This window comes from Lonchura striata, chromosome 2 (assembly GCF_046129695.1).
Source record: "Lonchura striata isolate bLonStr1 chromosome 2, bLonStr1.mat, whole genome shotgun sequence".
NCBI classification, from domain to species: Eukaryota; Metazoa; Chordata; class Aves; order Passeriformes; family Estrildidae; genus Lonchura; species Lonchura striata.
The window spans coordinates 89,519,747-89,544,426 of record NC_134604.1 but is presented as its reverse complement, the minus strand read 5'-3'; the positions used below and the strand labels follow the sequence as shown (position 1 = coordinate 89,544,426).

The 24,680-nt window shown below is 36.9% G+C and overlaps 1 protein-coding gene across 1 annotated transcript in view; it reads left to right on the top strand.

The window, feature by feature from the left end:
* UXS1 (UDP-glucuronate decarboxylase 1) overlaps nucleotides 1–24,680 on the top strand; it is a 54,950-nt gene that overhangs the window by 5,614 nt on the left and 24,656 nt on the right. Inside the window, exons 2-6 of the mRNA XM_021538064.3 lie at nucleotides 6,904–6,931; nucleotides 9,585–9,633; nucleotides 11,600–11,643; nucleotides 15,133–15,193; nucleotides 19,390–19,570. Of these exons, the coding sequence (XP_021393739.1) occupies nucleotides 6,904–6,931; nucleotides 9,585–9,633; nucleotides 11,600–11,643; nucleotides 15,133–15,193; nucleotides 19,390–19,570 (363 nt within the window). The remainder of the gene's footprint in view (nucleotides 1–6,903; nucleotides 6,932–9,584; nucleotides 9,634–11,599; nucleotides 11,644–15,132; nucleotides 15,194–19,389; nucleotides 19,571–24,680) is intronic.

The following is a 24,680-nucleotide window of genomic DNA, read 5'->3' as shown; positions in this document are numbered from 1 at the left end:
TTGAGCAAGGCATCTGTTTGGGAGATGCAACAAGAACTATTTGCCATACAGAGATCTGGGTAGACTTATCAGAGGTGTATTTTTTTAAAAATCTTTTTTAATATTCAAGTTGTATGTTCTCCAAAGGCATAAACTCAGGCAAGTGACATTTCTTAGTACAAAGTTATGATTAGTAATCGTGTGTTATCTCCACTAATATTGCAAAATGCTCTCATCAGTAAAATAATTTTCTAAAGCAAATTAACATACTGCTGGAGTTACAGATGGACTACAGTTGAGAGGGTTTTTTTATTCTTACTGAATGAAGACTATAAAAGGTGATTTGAAATATTTTGGCCAAATCGTAAAATGGTTTGCATTGGATGAGACCTTTAAAGATCATCTAATCTAGCCCCCCCACTGCCCTGGGGGGATGTTCTATATCTTTCAGTATAACAGGTTGCTTAGACCCCTATCCAGCCTCATGTGGTTTGCAGGTGTGGGCCATCCACAACTTTTCTGGGCAACCTGTTCCAGGCTTGCCTCTGTAATAGTAAAGAATTCCTTGCATCTTACTTAAGCCTACTGTCTTTTAGGCTAAAACCATTGCCTCTAGGGGTCCTATCACTACAGGCCTTGCTAAAAAGTTTTTCTTCATTGTTCTTATAAGCCCCTTTTTAGTAAGGCCACAATAAGGTCTCTTCAGAGCCTTCTCTTCTCCAGGCTCTTCTAGCCAGCTCTCTCGGACAGTCCTCATAAGAGATGTGTTTTATCCATCTGACAATGTTTTGTAGCCCTCCTCTGGACCCTCTCTAACAAGTCAATGTGTTTCTTGTCCTGGGAGCCCTAGAGCTGTATGCAGGTGATGTCTCATGAGAGTGGAGTATAGAGGAAGAATTACCTCAGTTGACAGGGTGACAACACCTCTTTAGGTGCTGCCCAGTGTTTTTGATTTGTTTTCTGAGCTGAAAGTGCACGTTGCCGTTTCATGTCCAGGTAGCCCCAGGACCTTCTTGACAGGGCTGCTCTCAGTCCTCTTGTAACTCAGTCTGTACTGATACTGGTGGTTGCTCCAACCCAGGTGCAGGACCTTGCACTTTGCTTTGAACTTTATGAGGTTCATGTTTGCCCACTCCTTAAGCTTGTCATTGTCGCTCTGGATGGCATCCCTTCCCTCAATACACTTACCAGCTCAGTGTTGTCTGCAGACTTGCTGAGGATGCACTCAGTCGCTGTGTCTGTGTCATTAATAAAGACACTGAGCAGTACTGGTCCCAGTGCACCCCCCTGATGGACACTACTTGTTAGTGATCTCCCTTTGGGTACTGAGCCCTGGGTGCAGCTACCCAGCTGCCATCTCTTGAGTAGTCCATCAAAGTCATATTTCTCCAATTTAGCGACAAGGTGTTGTGTGGGAAGTAATAGTTTCCTAAAGAAAATAATTGTTTTATTTACATTTTTAAATATGTAAAGTAATTAAATTAAAATTTTAATGCAATTGTGTTAAAAAGCATTTTATGATTTCCATTTGCATGCTCTCCTATTTTCTTATTTCTTCCAGGAGACTAAAATTGCTGAGTGACTGTGGAGAGTCAGATTTGAGCATGAAAAAACCAAACCCTCTTTTGAATGCCATTGCACCTCTCTGAAATGGAAAGTTTGACTGAAGCAATTCGCTTTGGATGGTCAGAACATACGAGTTTGCTCTAAAAAAATTCTGATTATGACTGTATATCAATTCATATTATTCCTGCATGCTGTTTCTGTTGACAGTGAAATCAATTTGTAACAAACATCATCGCTATATTTTGAGGAGCAGAAGTTGAAAGGTGGGCAATACAGGAAAAAATCCTGGGCTTTCAGCTAAACCTATTTAGACAAAAGTTTGTGTAAAAAAATTCTTTAACAGTGTCCTGAAAATACAAACAAGAAAGCAATTGTGAAAGAATAGGGTTTTAAAAGAGATTGCATCTGGTTTTGGTACAGTTTTGGTCTCTATGGACATCATGGTTTTGCTTTTTAAAATACCTATTCTGAAATGTGTGTGATATCACTAATAATTTCAGATTGAGTGTATATTACTGTCGAGAGCCTGTGATAGTCTGTGACTTGATATTAATGTCATTTAAAGAGACACAGAGAAGAGGGATAAAGATACAGGCTTCTTTTAGGATTGTGTCTTTTACCACCTTCAGGTTGTGACAGTGTTGTTTTTCTGGTTCCCCAGCTTATTGTGGATGACTTAACTATGGCATGCAAGGTTCTCTTAGTGTAGTAATCTTTATTTTAAGGAAACCTATACAAACGGTGTTATTGCAGATGACAAATTCAAAGGATATTCAGATGAAAACATACATCCTATTCCTATGTTCTGAGGATCTGGAAAGATAATGCTTGCTATGAAGTGCAGCTGGTCAGAGTTAAAAGTCTGACTGATACTGAAGTGTCTGTTTAATGGTAGATGCTCAGCAAAACCCCAGCCAAATATTTGGGATTTCTGTTGTATTTTTCAAGTGTGATTTAACAGATCTTATATTTTGTGTTTGGTTTTTTTTTTTTGGGGGGGAGGTTTATTGTTTTTGTTTACTTAATGTAGGTGTAGTTGATTTGTATCCAAAGGATAGCTCCTGGAGTATTCCTTAGCTGTCAGTATCCCAGTCCTTGCAGTCCTCTGCATTCAGCATCATTTCAGAATGGGGCTTCTCTAGAAGAACTAAACAAACTTAAATTTCCAGGAATGTAAATATATTCAGTAGGGGAAAAAAACAACACCACATTTTTTACTCACATATGACTAATTGCCTTTTAAGGGAGGTTTGAGAAGTCTTGAAAACCTACAATAACTTTACTATAAGACTGTGCCTGCCAAATAGTTGCAGCTTAATCTCAGAGGCTTGGGAAAAAAACAAAAAAGCATTTGGGTTTTCTAAAAACCCTGAGTGATTAATGTTTAGTCAGATAAATGTAAATACCTTTTTAATAACAATACTGTGATTAGGGCATTAAAAACCTTTTTTTTTTTTTTTTTTTTTTTTTTTTTTTTTTTTTTTTCTAAAAGAGGCTTTTTTAGAGAGTTCTTCATCATTTCACTGAAGGCATGTTGTCCTTTTCTGGAAGCCCTCACTTTAAAGTTTAATGTCTGTGGGAATGATTAGTGACTAATGTACTTTACTCTTCATGGTACTTGCAGTTAATCCTTGAAAAAATGCTACAATAAAAATTATTTCTCTCATTATGTTATGAAAAGGATGCAAAGGGGAAACAACATCTTGAAACAGATAGGTGTAGTCCTATTTTTACTCTTCCTACAAGCCATGAAACAGGGCTACAACAATTCAGATATTCTGCTCACTTCTCTAATGCCAATTTACTATGACCTTAGTCACTGGATGAGGTTTACAATCAGTCTTTGAAAGAAGAAGTAGAACCCCTGTCTCTTCCTCTTGTAAGTGAGTGTCTTAAATGTTAAGTTACAAGTCATGTTTCCGCCTAGTTCAATGAATCATGAATTATTCCCTTGCACAAAATTTCAGTAGATGGCAGGTAGACTGTTTATGAATGCTCTAGTTGGATGAGTTGGAAGTTCTTCACAGAGTTTGTTCTGTGTGTTCTGTGTGGCTGTGAGGGGTGAGGATGTTAAATCTCTACAGTCTGAGAATTGGCACAGGACTATTATCCTGGATTAATACCTTTTGGCTTAAAAGATTTGCCTTTAGACTTGAATTTTTATAACTGGCTTTTACAGTGAAGTTCTGGGTTGTGTTAGTGTTTGCTTAAATTTGGTCCATTAGGAGTCTCATGCTTTTGGAAAGCTGGGTTTGTGAAGTGCCTGATTCATGACCTTGCTGATGTGGAAGATATTTTAACCATCTGTGTTTGCAGCTTTTGGGACCTGAACTTGATAGGCCTGTCAAGTGGTTTTGTGATGCCTGTAAGGATTTTCATCTTGAATTTATGCTTGCAATTTTCATCGTTCTGCTTGTGGATTTGGACCTACTTACCTCTATGTTTCCATCATTCTTGCCTGAATGTCAGACTAGTCTTGACTTAACCTTTAGGGCAAGGAAATCCTCTGTGAGCTAGAGTCATGCTCCTGGTTCTCCTGCGGGGTAAGCCCATTATATAAACAGCTCTGTATTTGGAAGAAAACCAGTCAAATCTTATTTCCACTCTTGTCCAAAAATATTAGCTCTGATCCCTTCAACCTTGGTGTAAGTTCCATGTGAGCACCAGTACCTAAAGAGATCCTGTTTAGAATTGCGCATTCAGAATCTTTTATGAGGGCAGTCAGTATGTTGAAGTGAGTTTTTGCAACATCTCTCTACACATGAGAGACTTCAGGGTTCTCTAGATTTCTCTCTGTGATAGTTCCTGTGTGGTTAATTTTTCAATTCTAGATTTTTTTCATGTGTTTTCTTTAGGAAGCTAGTTCTTTGTATGCAATGTGGCTTCACTGTCTTTGCAACAAGGCTGGCATTTGTTGCAGCTGGCAGCTATTTTTTTTCCTCTTCAATGAATTCCTATTTCACCAGCTAAACTCAGATGCTTCCTGCTACAGTATAACCACTTACATTATTTGTATGAATTTCTGTAGCCCAGAAAAATAATTCTTTGTAAGGATATCTCACTCATGTTTAACTGGAGGATTCTATACATGTGACTGCCAGATCATCATCCTTTGTTGAAAGAAAACAAAGTGTTTTTCCATTAGTGTTACCATATCTAATTCTAAAATTCTAGCCAGAGGGTAAATAACTTGAATTTAACTGTGCTCAACACTGTATCTCATTTTTACTGCATTAAATTTACTTTATCTAGTTAACACAAAATCCAGGTTATTTAAAAATTCAGTTGGATTTTATGAGTAATTTGTTCTGATATAATAAAGCTTCCCTATCTTTTCCCCAGAAGATGACAGAGGGATTTATAGTATCACCACAGAGACCTCCTACAGCTTATTTCTTAGTCTGTTATGGATTCTTTCGAGTTACTCGTGAATTACTCAGCAGCACTCAGCACTTAAAAACAGTTCAGTAGCTTTCCCATCCCCTGAAGGCTAGAACAACTGCATTACTGAACCCTCATGTGTGTCCTCTCCACTCCTTCCTGGGAATGTTTCATTTCTCCTGCCTGGAAGGTGCCTGTGACTGTAGCAGGAATAGAATTTTTTGTTTTGTTTCTGTAACACCTCAATGTCTCCTTGAGCTCACTGAGTAATAGTGATGGACATGTATATGCAAAGCCTAAAGGTAGGCAAAATACTAGCTGCTACTCAAGACCTTCAGTACAGCTTACAAGATCTGTGGACACTTTAGAAGTTTTCTCTATGTGTGATAATACTGCATATAGGCTACTCCTCAAGACCCAACATAATTTGGTCCTTAGCTTGAGCCTTGTGTCTTAAAGAGCAGTTCTAGAATGATTTTCTGGAGATTTTTGGAGTATATTTCCTGTGTTGCTTGTTTTGCAGAATCCCTTACATAACTATTTCATGTTAACCTTTTTTATCTTGATGATGTGAAGTTGTCAAGTCTTCCTTGTCAGTGTAGCCTGATTTATGGCTTCTAATTTTTTCACTTTAAACTGCATTCTGTTTCCTAGTTGAAAGTTAAAAGCAAAGTCAGTGTTCTGATAGTCTTCCTATAATCACCTAAGCCCTGACCAGTGACATCTGTTGCATCTTTTGGTCTTTGATTTTGTATAGGGATTTATCTTTCTATAAAACCTTTTCCATACAAACAGTAATAAATTAGTTTTGTTTGCTTACTGAGGCATTGTAAGTTATATTGCATAGGTACCTTTTGTGTGTGGGAGTCCAGGGCTTCCCTCTGGCTGCCCTGGAAGGTCTGGGACTCTGGCAGGGAGTCAGGAACCCCCCTGTACTGAGCCCCGAGAGACACTGTCTCTGATCTCTGCCCATGGAAAAGAGTTTTCAATATTACAGGATTAATTACAAGCTCTAAGTATTTGATATAAGTAATAATTAAGTGTGGCACGAGTGCAAAAGTAAAATTTTAGGATTCTAGATAAGGGGTCCAAAGGGGACAAGATGGAGGAAATTGGGTGTGTCTTGTCCTTCTTCTTCATGCCTTCCATGTTTCACTGTAGTGTTGGCATTTTTCTATTGATTTAGGCTGGGGACACACTGTTCAACGTAGGTGATAGATATTGGCACATTATTGTAAATCTAGCACACGTAGTTTCTGGTGTATAATGTTTGTAACATCCCACTGAGGGCAGAGCCCCACACGCTGCCCTGCAGGACAGACCTGCGGCAGGGCAGCAGAACATGTTAAAGATAAGCAAGAATAGACAACCTTGAAAACCAGCAGAGATGAATTATGACTTCTTCTTTAGCTACGAGGCTCAGAGACTTTCTACAATCTTGGAATCATCTCAGTACCACAGGTTCCGACATTTGTGTTTACCTCACATTATATATGTATTTAGACACAATTATATGTGTACACAAGCACTTGCTACCTTTAATGCAGGATTCTTGAGGCACCTCTTTGGGCTGGTACAGCTCTAGCCTGTAGTGGCCAGTCTTTTGTCACTCTGCAGTTTCCAATTTGTGTGGTTCAAGTCCACAGGGCTCCTTTCTTGCTCTTGTAATTTTTCCAGTATCCATAATGAACAAGGCAAGTGTTCTGGTTTGTTTAATCTGTGTGCAGTGACAAATTGTAGGTTAAATAGATAATTCTTGTGTATTTTTTACAGTCCCATTTAATCTAATCAGAATTCCACTCATACTCTGGAACTGTGTTCTAGACACCTATATGGAGGTGATTATGTAACTTACTTAGATAGTTTGTGATTAACTTACTTAATGTTGTCTTAAATTCCTTCTGATGATAATAGGGAAACATTTCCTCAGGTAGTGCTATATGACATTGTAATGTTTTTTCTCTTCTTATTTTCCAGCTGTATGGGGAAACTTTGTCAATATGAGGTAATGTATATAATTTTTGTACTGACTATCCTTATGTTTAATAAAATTAACTTACCTTTCCTATCAATATATATAAAGCACAGAGAAAAACAGCTCACACTGTTGTTTGGGTGGTTGCTAAGCAGCTGATACAATTTTTTTTCTTAAATACAAAATGCTCAGTCTCAAAAATGGTTGTATATTTGTTATAGATCTCACCTGGAATTTTACTCACACTTCATCTGCTTTTCTTTGTACAAATTCATCTTCTGATTTTGGCCAGTTGGTTTGCATAGGCTTGGATTCTGCTTTTCCTCAGCACAGACGTGCTTGTATCTCAGTGATAATGTGGGTTTAAATACTGAAGAGCAGCACATTCCCCACTGCTTCCCATTATTATATTTCTGTACCTAGAATCAGAAATGTGCTTTGGAGAGTTTTTCCTCTTCCACAGTTAATTGGTAAGAATCTGATGGTTTAACTGCTGAAAAGCAGAAAATCTTGCATTGCCCTCTAGAATTTTTTTCCTTTAGAAATAGAAAGACAATAGGTATGCAAAACATGCAGATTTTCACATTTCTGCTTGCATGCGAGTTTATCCTGCAGGAAAATTCACTGGGAAGACACAGCTGCAAAAGAAATTGAAGAGAATATGGGTACAGCTTGTTCCCTACAGCAAAGTCATTGTGTATAGAGGACAAAATATCTTACTATGTTGTTTTGCTAGTAAAGGGTTTTGGTATTCTGTTACCTCTCCTTGTAGCACATAGTAAGGAAAGTTTGGGACAAAATAAGAATAATAATGAATTTTCTCTAGGCTCTAATGCACCCAGGATGACTTACCCTAGGGGTCTGTTCCTGTCCAAAGTGGCCCACTCCTCTTGGAGTTTCCCACCCTTGATGCAAAAAGTGCTCAGCTGTCATGCAAACAGCTGCTGGGCTGCTGTAGGTTGCAGATGGAGATACCAGTTAGATTAACATGTTATCATGACCAGTGAACTGTGGCAGCTTAGCAGCTGTTATGTGAGCAGCTGAGCATTTCTTAACAAAGGACAAGAACCTCAGAGAGGGGTTTGAGGAGGACAGGTGGGTGTGGGATCCAGAGTGTTTATTTCCTGATAGGCTCTCCTTACAAATTCTGCCACTATCTGCCTCTGAATTTTTATTTGAAATGTCCTTTATAGAGCTTTTGAGGGGGAAAAATTCTTAAGGACTAATGTTGGTCCTCAGCCAGTAAGATTGTCTTCGTTAGGAGAAAATGCTCATGAAAAATAGATTGCAGAGTTGCCAGTCCTTGAGTTGCAGGATTTGTGAGTAAAAAACAGTAGGAACTATTTTTGAGGGGACCTTTTTAAATTCTGAGGAGTTTTCCAAATTTTCCTTGCTCGCTTATAAGAGAGGAAACTGTTCCACAGTTGTTTGCATAGTTTTTCATAAATTTCTGTTACTTGGGAAAACATCTTCAAAATCCACTAAGATAGCTTAATACCACTTCCTTATAGTAAATTCATTCAACATTAGCTTCAGGGTTTTTATTTGCCACTAGTGCAATAAATGACAACTTGATTTGAACAGATGGTTCAGGGAACATGTGTCTTAGTGTAGGAATTTACTGAATTCTTTAGAGATACAAATGAATCTGGTCAGTAAGGTCTTTGCCTCAGTAATAGACTGAGTTGACTTTCTTTAAAAGTGTGAGTTTTAGAGAGGGTTATGAAGGGAATCATTGCTTTAACTTCTGTGTGGTGAGTGTGTATATATATATATATCTGCTTAACAAAGGATCTTCTGTTTCTCTAGGTGTAATGAGTTCAGGACCCAAGTAAAGGAGCTCTGTTTTTCACTTGAAAGAACTGTATTTTATGTCGGGATACCCATGATTCCTCTAGTATGCAAAAATTTAACTACTGTGAGATAAATAATTCCCTTTTCAGAAGGTTTAATTGGAAAAGAAAAAACCCAATAACACAAATGGTAGGAAAATTTAATAACCTTGATACAAGAGCTAGAATTTAAAAATACATATTCTACAGTTGTAAAAGTTTCCTCAAAAGTGAACATAAGTGAGACACTTTACACAATCAGATGCTAAAAGAGACCACATTTGTGCAAGACACTGGCCTTTTAGACAGTATTCTATTTTCACAAGTTACCACAACATACTTCATCCTTGGCCTCATGTCAAATGAGTAACATTTGTGTGAGAAGTCAGTATTGCCCATCAGGCAGTCACTGAAGATGTGTTTTAGTGCAGCTGGGATTTTTTTCCCATGTGTTTGGGAAAGTTCAAAGTGAGATACATTTGTCTAAAGGAAAACGTTTTGTCAGCATACAGTATGCAGAGACCCTCAAAGAGACATTTTGGGCCTTTGCACAGTGAAGTTACACTAAAAACAGTAATTAGACACTTTTCTAAAATGCAGTTAATTTTCTATGTAAAATGAATGTAATTTTTATTGGTACTGTTCTTTCCTGTGGGCTTGGTTCAGTTTCTGCCAAACTGATGGATTTCAATGGAAATTAGATCATCCTCTTTAATTTAATTTGTTCTAATTATGTTTTTGAAATAATACTAACTTGAGGTGGTTTGAGGATGCTGTTTTAATATGATGGAGGTGCAATGAAGCAATTATAGCATAGGTGTGTATTATTTTTTTTCTTTTCTTGTCAACAGGTCTCTTCAAGAAAATGGGGATCAGAAAGTGGAAAGTAGAATAGAAGAGGTTAGTTTGCTAATAGTTGTAATCTATTTTATTTTCAGGATTCCATTTCACTCATTTCATATTGAAGTGGTATATTTAATTTTATCTCATTACTCTTGATTCTGCTAAAACCAAAGCATTTGATTTGTTTCTATACATAAGTTTTTGAATTGTTCTTCACTGTAGTGGAGTTTCTAACATTGATCTGTGACTCCACTTTATTTTCATTAAAATCTTTCTTGAAAGTGATTGCTGATACATTTGCTGCAGAGACTATGGTAGAATCCTCCCAAGAACTGTTTTATTTGTTACTGAAAGGATGTACACAAATTCTGTCCTCTGACTGCCTTACAAAATATGAAGTATATACAAGATGCATTACAAATGTAAAGGTGCCCAAAATTGCTTTGCTTTGTTCTTAACTAATGAATAAATATAGCAATGTTTTTGGCTGGCGAGGGTGTGCAGTGCCAAGGCTTTAAGCACAAGTCCTAGCAATTTCTGGAGTAGACATGGGGACTGAACTTACTAGTGGTTTTGGACTGCTGTACCAATACCTCTGAATTTCCATTTCAGCTTCAGTTTGTTGTGAAATGTTGAGAATGTGTGCAACAGATCTTCCTCCAAATGTTTCAGCCTTCCAATCTTATAACAATAAAACAAAGTATTAAATAGATAGAGAAGTCCTTGAGGTTGTTACCCCTTACCCTTGTGTGGGTGTGTTCAGGTTGGTCTGCCTAGTGTCTTGTATTCCAGCAGGTTTATGTAGCAGCCTACTGAAATTGCTTAAAATCAATGGAGTGTCTGTATTCTTAGTTTGTCTTTTTCATTCCTCTCTCTTGCTTGTCTTTAAAAAAAAAAGTCTGGTAAGTGTTGCAAAAAGCATTGCGAAAATTCCAATTGTTTAAGAATGGTGAAATATTTGAAATTCAATGTGTAGATCAGAGTTACTGTAAGGTCTGAGAAGTTGAACATTTCTGGATCTTATTTTTAAAGTTGTACTTGTATAATGTCTTAGACCATCAGAATAACTGTTTCAAGAGCTATTTGCTGTTCCACAGAGCTGAATATTTAATTAATATAAATGACAATACCATATTATTTTGTCTTAACATGAATATGCAGCTTTATTCAGTCTATGAAATTACTGAATTGTCTAGCTCTTTCCAGCAGTATTTGTATAAAACAAATTAATGGTGATTGCTGATGTGCTGCCACTTAGTACCAGTTAGAACTTCTGACAGTTTTCAACTTGTGTATAGTCCAGGAGGGTAAATTTTGTGACAAGGCTTTAATGTCTTAAAAACATGAATTCAGGGACGGACTCCTGTTGAAATTCAGCAGGACTGTTGAAAATTTGGATTCTGTGATAAAGAAATTGAAACTGATGCCAGTTTAAGTGATTCTTCTAAAGCTATAAAAATGCAAACAGAAGTCTTGGTAGGTGAACTATATTTTCTATCAGATTTCCTTTCAATATTTTCTTAAGCCTAAATATACACTCAAATCATGATGTAGATTTAATACCCCTTTCTCTGTGTCTGTGTCCTCTGTATGCTTATCTGTTGTCCATTTAAATAGTTGTGTTAAAATTACTGTCCCATTGTTCTGTTGCTGGATATAGCAACCTTTGACAACCTCAGACAAGTCACTTACGACTTCACTTTGTCAAATAGGAATCATAACATTGGATGTCCTTATCAAGACTATGGTACTCATAGCCTTGAGATGTTTTGTTTTCAGTGGTAAGTTAAGGAATTTAATTTCACACTTTTCTAGGTGATTTGATTTTTGGTGGAAAAGGCTCAAGGGTTTTTCTATGTAAAGGAGGCTTTAAAATGTAAGTTTCTTGGAGTGTCTTCAGTAAAGTTCTTCATAGGAGATTGTTTGCCATGACTTTTGCTCTGAGGCAACTTCCTATGTGTGTGTTTTGTGATGTGAATCCTGTTTTATTCTTCAAAGATTAAATGTTTTTCCTTTATTTTAGGCTGTTGCACCTCTAAGGGAGAAAATCAAAGATCTAGAAAAAAGGTATGTCATCTGCTGGATTTGGGAAGCAGCTCAAAGGCACAGTTTCTTTTCTGTAGCAGTCAGTTCTGTAGTTGTGGGCTTGAAATAAATTTTTGTATATACCTTCAGTACTTTTGATTTGTTGTCACATATAAGTGAGGAAAGGGCATTGAATGTTGAGACAGTAATGGTTAAGGTATTCTGGCTGATTGATCCTACTAAATCAAGCTGGGAGTGCTGGACTCTGTAATGTTCAAATCCTATGGAGGTATTTGCTGTTGGAGTCCAGATGATGAATGGATTACTGTGGTTGATGTCTGCTAAGACATACTGGTTTCATCTTCAAGAGACTTAAAATATGTTTCACCACACTTTTCCTATACTTGTGATGGGTGACTCTTCCTCAGCTACTGTTCAGTGATTTGCTTGTGCATCTTAGCCTGTGTGCATGAGCCTGGCCGACCACCTTCTCTCAGGATTTGTAAGGGAAAGTGTTGCCCCTCACTCTGTCTGTTTGCCTTTGTGTCACATCAGTTCTCTGATCTGGGTGTCCTGGTGGACAGATGATTTCATCACAGAATGAGATCTGGTGTGGCAGTGAGAGCTGTCAGCTCTGACAAGGACATGCTGCTTTTGCCGGTGGTACTGTTTTGCAAGTGACACTGCACACGTTGTTGGTGTCCCACGCAAAGCAGAGAGTGCTGCATTGCAAAAAGCCAAGTCTGGACTGTCCAAGCAGTATTAGTAAGCCCTTGTGGGGTATTGTGTACTTGTGGTTGTGTGCTCTTCTTTTGGAGAGGGGACAGAATACCATTGCTGCTGGACAGAGGTGTGCTTGACACCTGCAGTACTTAGCTGTTGAGAGATTTGTCTTGTCAGTGAGCAGCTGCCCCTCCTCCTCCCACTCCTCCTGGGCTGTAAGGAGAAAAAAATTCAGTTCTGTTTTTTTACAATTGATTTGAAAGGTTCAGTGACTTGCCACATACAATTTACTTCAGTGAGAATACTGAACTGGTTGCTCATCTCTTAATATGCACATGAACTTCATAGGTTGAACTAGGTGTATATTGGCAATGTGAAACAAACTGCAGGTTGTGTCACCACCTTGCCAATTACAATATTAAATTGATTTATTTATTAAATCTTCGTTGATAGTCCAGTCAACTGTCAGCTTCAGTTGTGGGTAATTCAGGTGTTTTCTTCTGCCATTCATGAACAAACTTGGTGGGAGGGTATCCTGATTGGCTCTTTATTTAATAATTGTTGTATTTTTTTCAAATGAGCAATGAGTTGTTGAGTAGAACCATTAAGTTAAAACTTCGCCTGCAAGCCATATAAATACTATGGCCTTTTCATGTGTATTGATAAGTTTTGTTTCAGACCTCTAGGAAAAAGGAGAAAGAATCAAAATATTTTTTTACCTCTGTATGAACCAATCTTAAAATTATACTTTCACAAAGGAGGAGCTCTTATTATTGTCTTATTATTATTTTTCAAATAATGTAGCCATTTACCTCTTGTGGTTCAGCTGAATGTGGGTTGTTGCAATTAATATTTTTTAAATTTTATACCTGTGTGAAGTGGAAGTAAATAACTACTCGCTGTCAGATGCCTGAAAGCTGAGATTCTGTTTGCAAAGTTTATTCTAGTGTCAATGTTTTGTTACTTCATAAGCTGATAAAACATGAAAGCAAGCCATCTTCATGCTTTTGAGAAGCAGGAAAGACAAGAATTCCTTAATGCTAGTCTCATGACAAGAGATTGTTTAACTGAAGCTAGAGGTGTCACGTTTTTTTTTAAGAATTTGCACAGCAAAAGCATTGCTATGTAGGCATCAAAGCAGGCATTAAGTCAAGATAAATTTGGTTTTGTTGCCAAATGGTCATCATTTGGCTGCCAGACTCTATCCCACTGCCTCTAAACTGCTACTGGTGTAGTAAAAGGAGCAGAAATGGTTGTGAGGTCCCTTTGGCAGCAATATGACCCCAGGCTGGATTACTGCAACCTTAAAATAGTGGTCTTTGAAATGGAGGAGCTAGACTTCCCTTGCATCTAGTTATTTCCCACTTAAACTTATTTTGAACTCCATAAATCTCCTTTTATGCGTGAGTTTTCCTCCCTGTCTCAGAATGTGTATTACACATCTGCATTGTGCTTGAGCACAGTCTTTCATTGCTTCAGCATAAATCAAATAAATTTTTTGTGACCTGTATAGTGATCTAATGCAAGTGTAGGTAGCTTCTTTTTCAGTCTCCCTGTGTGGCTAACATTGGAAGATTCCATTGCCATATTTCCCCTATCCAAGAAACTGAAAGTAGCTTTCATGCTGTGATGAAAATTGGATAAAGTACTGAAGCATCTGTGCTCTGGTGAGCCAGTACTGCAGGATAGAAGAGGGGGTGGGGGTGCTTCAAGATCACAGTTGTAGGGTTAGTTCAATCAGCGGCTCTTGGTGAGTAGAAGAAAATGTAATTCTTGGCATTTTTGGTCCTGCATGCTACACCAGGATATCTCTAGCCTGTGGATGTACTGGAGGAGAAGAGTTTAATTTTCGTGTGGTGTCATGCTGATATTTAGTTAAGGAAAACCTGAGCTATGAAATTGCCAAGACTATGAGGCTAATTACTGAAATAAATAAAATTCACACCTCCTTTCAGAGGACTTTGTTGGCAGAATGCATGGCAGGGAGAGAGAGAAATACTTCTAAGGTTTGAAACTAAAGAGTTTGAGAGAGCACTTAAGATTCATATGTTGCATAATTTTATTTTATGGTTTCTTTGGATTGATTAAGTTCTTGTAAGGAAGATGCAAAAATTAAATTACTAGCTTGAAGACCAAATCCAGCTAGAGCAAATAAATGGTAGTCTAGTATGCCTAAGAAAATTAAGATTAATTTTCATACTGAATAAACTCTTGTAGAAATTGTTGAAATATCTTAAAATGTGTTTTTTCAACATCCTGATTGTAAACTTTATATTGGTTTTTGTAAAACTTTAAGGCAAGTTAAAACTTTGTGTTGTAAGTTTCACATTAAAACATCATGGGGAAGTGTTTGAAGTCAATGCGGTAAGCCAACAAAATTTGCTTTGAGTTCCACAGCTTTTAAGAGGGTTGTTTGCCTTTCCAAACTTTAAAAATAAGGTGTTCAGTCACTGCGCATGTCTTATTGTTTTATTCTCTTGTGATGTCATGCCTGACATTAGTTCTGCTCTCAAAGGATAAAAGTCAGGTGATTCATTATATAAAAACAGGAAGAAAATTTAAAAGCACTCTTTGCAGATGAATTTTGATATTTCACCATGCATAAGCATTTTCTTGTGTTGACCCAGGTTGTTTTTCAGAATAAAGGACTAAATATACTCTTTGAATAAAGGACTAAATGTACTTTTAGCAGAACTTTAAGAATTGAAGGTTTTCAGAGTAGTTTCTCATGTATCAGAGACAGGTATGTGAAAGAAACCAGGCTGAAACTTACTTAGTTTTTCTTCTTTGTTTTGAAATGTTCTGTAGTTTTACCCAGAAGTACCCACCAGTGAAATTTTTATCAGAAAAGGATCGTAAAAGAATCCTGGTAAGTTTGTGTTTACTCAGAAGTTGTTTTGAGGAAATACCAAGAAATTCTGTAGAATGTAATCTGTTTTGTGGGATTAAGGACATGAGAAGGGATGAAGGGAATTACCTTGGATGTTATATGTGTTGCACAGGTTTTAGGGTGCTGCTTCACTTATTTGTGTTGATGTTCTTAAATTCATCATATGAACAATACATGTGGACTCTGCTTTTGAAGTTTGACTTTCCAACTAAACTGCTCTTCCCTGTGACTTCTCAGGATCACATTGCCAAAGAGTCTTTGTGTGCACTCTCAGATGGCTTAAACTTTCAAAGACTGGGAGAATTTTTTAAGCACATCTTAATGGCAACCTTGTGTGACCAAATTGGGCAAAATCTAGTCATAAGGCTAGAAAACAAGTTGCTCAGCAGGGAGTGCTCATCTCCCTGTATCTTCTCTGTGGATTCTGTTCTTTTGAAGCATCATAAGCAGTTGAGGGGGGAAGAGGATAGCAGGTTAAGTCAGGACAAATAGTTGTCCAGGGCATTCTTAAACTTAGTGAATTGTACTTGAACTCAACTTTTGCAAACACTTTTGAAGTTGTCTGTGACCTAGATTTTTCTTTGTTTCTGTTTGTCTGGGGAGTGGGGGTGAAATTGTCCCCATGTTTTGAAGGCAGAGAAAGTATAGCTTCTTGTAATGTGTAAAATAGAGTATGAACTGCTTCTGTCGTAACGAAAGTAAAGTCTACAACAAAACCCTGCTAGTATGCCTAACGTAGCTGGTGTTTTTATTTGCTTTGACTTCAAAATCTTGAAGAAAAAAACTGAAAATATACAGAAAAAATTATTTTGTTGCATTGTTAGGCAATAATCTTCATTGCTATTGCAAAATTTCAAAGGTGTTACTAAATTACCAGTTTAGTTCTGCAGTGGTGTTCTGTCATTTTTATGACACAGACCTGTAGAATCCCAGTGCCCCTGTTGAATATAGAAAATAAACTGAGGAAAATAGAGGCTTAATTTTGAAAATTCTTAAATTGTGTACTTTGTGTGTTTGCAAGGGTAAAGTAACCTTAATGTCATGTTTTCTGTGTGAGAATGTACTTCAACAAAAGTGTCAGTGAAAGCTGTTAACAGGCTGTGGAGCTCTTAATGTTCACTTCGAGCCTTTGCCACTGAAAAATACTGGATGTTTTGTTGAAATTTATTGCTTCAACAGAGATGGCAAGTAGTTGGAATAGGAGTGTTTTCAGCTGACCTGGAGGTGAATAACTTTCTGGTTCCCTGTGTATTTAGTACAGTTTAAATGACTACAGAGAAAGCTGGCCAAAAGGAGTGGCAGATTCTTCTGACTAGTTTTCTGCCAACTCGGGTGGGCATTCATTGGCCTCCTCCAGGTTTTTTTTTTCTGAATTGAATATAGTAGAGTGATAAAAGCAGAAAACAAAAAAATATATAATTTCCTTATGGGGCATGAGATGTTTTGAATCTGTTTGCAGACAGCAGAAATGTGTAATAAATAGACAAAACTGTAAATGTCTTTAGTGAAGATAATGATATGTAATATTTGTGCCTTTTAGTAGGTGCTGAAGTTAGCAAGCATACGTGCACTACTAAGTAATTAAATATTTTCATTAATGTTGTCCTAATAATTCCTTTTTAAGATCCAAGTTGTGGTGCTTCAGTTTTGATGTGGATATGATTCATGTACAACTTACAATTATGTAGATTAATATGTCATTGTGATTTAGAGTAGTAATATTTAGTAATATTTAAAAGTATAAAAATAGTAATATTTAGAAGTGATGCTTGTATGAGTAATTACAGGAAGGTTGTACAAAGAACTTCAGTGATAAATCATCTTTTCTTCTTTTTAATGTTGCATCAAATAATGTTAAAAAACATAATTTACATAGTCTTTTTACTTTTCCAGGGCATATTCAACTCCTTTTTCAATGATTTCTTAAGTGCTTTGTCTAATACCCATGGAAGTGATATGTTAATAAAGCCAACTTAGATTCATCATAAAAACTACTTGTAGGTTTAAGGTAATTGGAAACTTCTTTCCAGACAGAATTGGTTTGTGCTTTTTTTTACCTTTTTTGTGCTTTTGTTCTTATTGTGTATGTGATTTTTTTTTCCTGTGTTTTTTATGCTTTTTTTCATTTTTTGGTTGGCTTTGTGATTTTTTTTTTTTTAAAGGGGTATTGGGAAGAAGACACTTCCTTTTACTGAACCAGAGACATATATTGCAAGCATTGAGTTTATCTTCTCTAGAATCTTGGAAACAGAAGTAGCAGCAGGAGATTTCCATGGGTCTCAGTTGAAGGAGTAGGTTCACGTATTCTACAGCAAAGTCTTGTCCTGGTCACCACAGAAAAGGCAAAACCTTGGAACATTCAGCAAGGCTTCAGCTTGCTTGTAAGTCAGGATAAACTCATGGCATTAGGTTTGTTTTTTTCCCTCTGGGAAGTGGTGAGATGGCAAAGGGCTGTTCTCCCTCAGTTACTGGTCTTCTGTCCTCATTCTCATCATTCTGCCAGAAACCTGCTCTTCCCTCCTCTCTGTTGCAGCATAACATGAGCCTTGAGATTCTTTCTTTTATTCCAGAAGATGTTTCTCCTTCAGGTTTGTCAGGGAACTGAATAAGATGATGAATTTGCCACAAGGAAGCCCTGACAAACTGAGAAGAATACTAAATAGACCAACTAAATGATTCTTTCATTAACTGCTATTTACAATTGTTTGGACACACTGGTGCCCCTGAATTTTTAATAAGAAAAGAAAGAATGAGAATACAAGAAGTGGACATGAAAGTTTTTGCAAAAGAAAACAGATGTCATTTTTATGTGGGTTTTTTTTTGTTTGTTTGTTTGTTTTCAATCTTTGGAGGTTTTCCTTTGCTTTTTTTCTAGCTTAAAAAAAATCTGCTAATCTTGCTTTTTAGAACAGTGGATGGCAGGGTAGTGGACAGGATAAATGTTTAGTCTTTGATTAACCCAAAGTAAAAGAACTTCAGGCTTCTCATCCTTTTCCACATAGCACTTTGTCATTTCAGTGCACTGTCTGTTCTTTAGATTCCTGCTTGATTCCACCTTGTCCTTTCATTGTTTAGTTACTTGTCACTACAGCTGAAGAATGGACATAACAGCTGAATCACTTTGAAAATGTGAATTTGACCATGCAGATGTAGCTGATACCACACAGGTCTTTTACAATTCTACTTTTTGAGCATTGTTATGTGTTGTGTCTTGGTTTTTGAAAACAGTTTATGAAATGCAGAAAAAATAATTGCTTCTGTAGCTAGGTGTGGGTGTGTCACACAACTTGCAGTTCTGCTCATTGTGCTGACTGCTTCAGTACTGAATAAGTGATTTTTCTTGGCTTGTTTACTGTTAAAGTCTGTGGTGAAAAAAGGGAAAAATTAATGAACTTTCTTGTTTCTTCAATGAAACAGGGATTTAAATATTTTATTTCTGCTTGTTTCTGTGCAGCAGAACATCAAGTGTCAAGACAGGCGACTACTGCATGTCAGAGCTAATGGTATAGAATAGAGTTCTTTCAGTTGTAAGGGACCTGCAAAGATCCTCTAATCCAGCTGACTGACCTCCTTAGGCCAGGATGATGTATACTATGGATGCATCAAGACACAAAAAGAATGATTTTGGTTTTAGCAGATATTTCAAGTGAAAGGTCTTCATAGAATTCCCTTCCTCCTTTCTGAGTGAAAACTTACAGTACTTACTTAGGACACCCAGCATGTCTTCCATGATGTAGACCAGACAGAAGCCGGATTTGACATGTCTGATAAATTTGATGTGAAAATAATTTGGCATTCTGTCATACCTGTTTCTTCTGAAAAATGGCATTTGCAGAAATTTCTCTTATTACCCTTCTGCATCTTTTTAGACTTTGCTGTTACAAAAAAGAGCACAATCCAATTTGAAGGAAAAAAAGGAAAATAATCTGAAAATTAGATTTTGTTGATGTGAATAGGTAGCTGACCTTCTAGTCTGACAGTGATGAAACATATCAAGTATGTCTCAAAATTTTAAAGTCTGTAAATCTTGGAAAAAAATATATACATGGAAATGGAGTTGTTTCCCCTGAAGTAAGCAAAGATCTGAAACCTACTGTTCTATCTTCATGTTTGTAGACTTTGTCTAGTGTTTCTGTAAAAAGAAAAAGAAATTTATACCAACTGTCCTAACGCAGATAACTGGAGGAGCAGGGTTTGTGGGTTCTCATCTTACTGACAAACTAATGATGGATGGCCATGAGGTTACAGTTGTGGACAACTTCTTTACGGGCAGGAAAAGAAATGTGGAGCACTGGATTGGTCATGAGAACTTTGAACTGATAAATCATGATGTCGTTGAGCCCCTGTACATTGAAGGTAAGTAGTGTCTGCTTTGGTATTCACACTTTTTTGTGCCTTTCCCTTTTAAGCGTGTGTGTGTGTAAAGAAATGAAATTTATGTTCTGAGTCCTGGGTTGATCTGTCCAATATCTGTATGCGTTGTTTATTAGTAGCCCGTTTTTCTGTGACCTGTATGAAGTAAGAGGTTCAGAGCACTTTTGTCTTTGAAATCAGTTCTTTTCTGAGTGGACAGGAGGAAAGAGACCTTAAAAACATCCTGATATGTCTGATTTTGTGAGATGGCAAGATGGCAGTGGGTCAATCTGTCTGTCCAATGCATTGTCCCACTTTCCTATGTGCCTGCACAGGCTTATGCACACAGAATCTGTGGTCCAGATATTTCATGAACTGAACTGTAATTGAGGGCTGCAGTTACACTAGACAAGCATCTTGCAGCTGTGTATGGTCAGTTGAGAGGAAATTAACTTTCCTTAGTTGCATTCAGTGTCTTCTGTAGAAAACATTGCTCCCACTTTAGGTACAGGCACCCTACAAACTGAAGAGTTGGTAAACAGCAGCACTGAATTTGCCTGTTTTCAACAGAAAAACAAGAAAAATACACCAATCCTAAAGAAAGAAGCAAACAAACAAAAGTGTGTTCTGCTTTAAAGTAGTAGCTCAATATCTGGACTATCATAAACCTCAAACTATTAAGTAACCAGATTTTAAGGCACCATTAACATGGTTGTATTGGAGAGAGACGTGCATTTACAGACTCCTGTGAGAGTATCTAACCATATAATGAGTCAGTGAAAGCATTACTCAAATTACACTGCAGTTCTGGTGGGTGTGCTCCATCCTTTTAAAACTCTGTAGCAATGTACTTGTTCATTTTAAGAAAAAAATGAGTGGTTTTTTTTTTTTTTTTTTAATTCCTGACAAATTCTAGTGGATGGAATTTCACAGGAAATATCTCTAGTAATTGCATCTCTTGTATTATTGCTTGTGATAAATTCCTGGCAAAACTACTGAAACAGTCCTGCAAAAACACATGTTCCTGCTCTATTCTGACAATGCACTGCTTCAGTTACTGCCTGTTATGTAGAAGTTATTTCAAACTTCTGTTTCCACTGATCAGGATAATGGAACAAGGATCTTATTAACTGACTCCAGGTGCTGGTAGCTCATACCTCAGCCAGATCAATTTGTCAGCTTTTCTAATCTTTTCCATTCTTTTCCTGCTTTCTGACTGATTACATTTGAGACTTTCTCAGAGAATTACCATCACTGCTATATTGTTGCCCAGCTAACTAGGCACTAATGAATGGGAATCCTGAGATCCTTCAGCTACCTTTCCTATGGCCTATGTAATTAAGATACCTATTCCCTATTTAGTACTGACAGCTAATTATTACATGTTACTCAGTGGGTAGTTTATTGAATGTCTTTTCATCTTCTAACAGTATAAATTGAGGCTGGCATGGCTAAGTTTTAAAATAAAATTAACTTTCATACACTAAGAACATGGTAAAATTCCATTTCATTATAGCCCAATGAAGCAATGGGGGAACAGTTTTTAAACAGATCAGCAAGTTTACATACAGATCAGATGCTTCTTTTCTTAGTCCCGGTTTCTCCTTTTTACTTGTAAATAGAAGTTGGAATGACTGTGAAGTCTTAATAAAAAGTAGGTTTGCATCTAAAGAATTCCTTTGTATTTGCTGTCCTGTTTAAACCAGGTTATATAAGGTTGTTTGACAGTACAGTTCCAGAGAGGATAATCAGTGCTTTATTTTTGAAAGAGACCTCATTTTTGGTCTAGAAAGAACAGTGCTTTCTCTTTGGATATGGAAAAGTGAATTTAGTCTCAAGATGGGTAGCTTTCAGCTTCACAGTGATGCCTACACACAATCTGCCATGGTTGCGTCATTGTCTCTGAACCGTGACACCAAGTGGGACTCAGCATTCTTGGATCTTGATCTAGGCTGGCCAGAGACAATAATAAATCTCATAAACACACATTTTATTTTTTAGCCTTGTGACAGCTGTAGTTATCTCTAATGCTGAATGTCTTTCTCCTCTACCAGGATTTTATTTGCTTTAGCATTTGGAAATGTCAGTGGGAAATGCACAAGTTTTCACTTTGGGTTTTTTTTTTCAAGCAGGAGAAAAAGGGTTTTGAATTCTTTAGTGGAATGATAGTAGTTTAGGAATCTTGAAAGATGAAAAATAGTAAAAAAAAATGTTGGAAATAGCTATATTAACCCTTTCTTCCTATTATAGGTCACTTCTGTGTTTTTAAAGATATTTTCGTTTCGGCCTGACCCTTCACATAGAGCTTTAATACACTATTAAATGGGCACTTTTTTGGTACAGGAAGACAAGAGGGTTTTTTTCTGAAGGCTAGTCTAGAAAGAAAAGAATCTTTTAACACTCTTTTTTGTATTATCAGAAAAAAAAAAATAGAAATACACATTTACTTATTTTCTGCCTCATTTTCTATATTCATTAAGATTACAAGTGCTCCAAGATAGTCACTTGAGAGCACTGTGGCTCATGTTCCTACAAACCATATTGTAAAGACACAGATGTTAATTGGACAACAAATGAGAATTAATGCTTCATCTGGTGTTACTGTGATGTACCCAAATTTAGGATAATGGATAAATTGCATTAGAAAATGCCAAAGGAAATTCTGTATTAAATAAATGAACATTATTAGTAATGTACTTGGTTTACATAGTGACATAAGTATTAGTGCCATTTTGTTTATACTTACCTTTGCATTTGAGTTGACTCTCTGTTGGTAGTAAAAAGTAAGGGTTTGTTTTTATATCACTTCAAGCCACCCAAGTCTCCTATTTCTACTGTGAAATATTGTTATACTTAAATACGCGTTTTAAAAAAAGCAAAAAACAAACAAACAAAAAAATAACCACAAAAAACCAAACAAGACTCCCAACCTAAAACCACAGATACATGTAAACAAAAAAAACCCCACGAAAATACACAATGCATGTACCCCACAAAATCCCCAAAAACACTCACATGAAAAACCAAGCCACTTCCAAGGTGGTATCATAAGATGGCACGTGATCATTCCACAAACTGGACTCCTAAGCAGGAAAAAATGCCTCTCAGTTTTCAGTCTTGAGGTCCAGTTTTCAACTACCCTTAGGCACACACAGCAGTTGAATAAATCTGGAAGAAAACATCAGACAGTTAGCCCATATCCTTCTCCCACTGGTGTTTCTTCTTCCTGCTTCTTCAACTAACTTTTGGAAGCCTTAAAACAATCTGTAAAGCGATAGGTGCACATTTCCTTTAAACCCAGCTATCTGCTGTATCTGCAAGATGTCTTCAGTGGAACTGTTTCACACTTCACAGGAACACACTTTGTCCTTGCATTTATTTTTGGTTGCATTGTAGTGTTGTTTTGTTTTTACTACACCTTTCACAAATTTGAAACAAAACCAGGCCTGAAAATGTGCCACAGATTTACAGTCAGCAGTGGAGTCAGTTGAACTGATTTCACTTCCCTAATCAAAGGTGCACAGTATGTTTTGAAAAATACAGTATGATAATTCTAAAATTGCAGTCTGTGGCAGCTGAAACTCCTGCCCAAACTCTTTTTGGGCAGAGCAGTGAAGAGTGGTTCCACTCTGATGCTAAAAAACTTTTCATTTAAAACAAGCGCATGTGTACTACCTAAGTAATATAAAATGAGAGAGAAGTAAAGTGTAAATGGTAGGTAATGATAAACTGTTTTATGGCTTATGTTCTGAGATTAACTGATCTTCAGTTAACTAAAACTGGTTTTGGTCTTGGTTTGTTGTTCTGTTTTAATTCTTCATGCCACCAGTCCAGTTTCTAGAAAAACATTTCTTAAATGTTGGCTCTAATTTCAGTGACTGTTGTGAATACAAAGGTAGTTTTGGCTCTTTTGACTCTCACTGAAAAGGTTTTTAAAAATAGTATAGTAAAAACACATTTTGCAAGTTGAAAGGCAGGATGTTAGCATGTGATACACATAGTGGCAAGGATGTTAGCTTTTAGAGTTTGAAGGAGGTGTTGTAGTTGCTAGTTATACGCACATAGGTAAGTAAAGTAACGGTATTTATATAATTTTAATAAATAATTTTCTTGACCGGGACTAAACCTTTTATTTTTAAGGACTTTTCTGGGTTGTATGTCTGAGTTGATTTTTAAGGCGAAGACCAACAGTCTTACAAAATAGGTCAATAGAATAGTCTATAGCCTTCTTGTGCATAACAGCCTTCCAGATGTCAGGATGGTAACATTTTACTAAACAGTATTCTACAGTATCCCAGAATTGTTCAGTATTCAAGTCCCCTCATAGGTCATTTAAAATGCATACAAATACAAACACAAAGAGTGCCTTTGGCTTCCTTACTTCCATCCCTCATTTTTCACTTCCTAGTCTTTGTTCTCTGTGCTAAATATGTTCAGCTTGCTGGTTTTAAATTGTATGGTCAGGAAAGTCTATGGCAAGGCAGAGGGTAACAAATGCTACTTTATTTTGTTTGTCCAGAGCCAAGTGCTGTGGTGCCTTGATCTTGGTCTGGTATGAGGCTCTCCAAAACTGCTCCACTATGAGCAATATGGTAAATCTTTATGAAGTTATTCCAGTTTGCCTGACATTACAGACAACATGTTTAGCATTAGGTGAATGAACTTGTATTTATAGTCTTTTTTAGTTCAGGGCGATAGAAATGTCTTGCTTCATTGTGTCAGTTTCTCTGGCCTGACCTCCAGTAATAAAATCGGCACAGCTGGTATTTTTTTTTTTTTTTTTTTTACAAGAAAAGTCCATACATTCAAGCTGTAGAAACTTACTTGTATGCTTCTGATCAAAGCTTTTCTGCTCAGTGCTTCCTGACTAGCAAATACAGTGATGGATGCAGGTGCTTAGTGGACTTAGTGACCCGTTCAGTCCTTTCTGGAACCATGACACATGTTGAAGGCAGAAATTGAAGATGAAGGTCATTTCCTGTCATAGGAAAGGTGGTAGATTTCTCCCTTACCATTCACTTAGGAAGCATGGAGACCATATGCAGTATTAGGGCTAGAAAATAAAGATATGAAGGGAAGTAGTTTTACGGCAGTATTTTGGAGTTTTATGGAG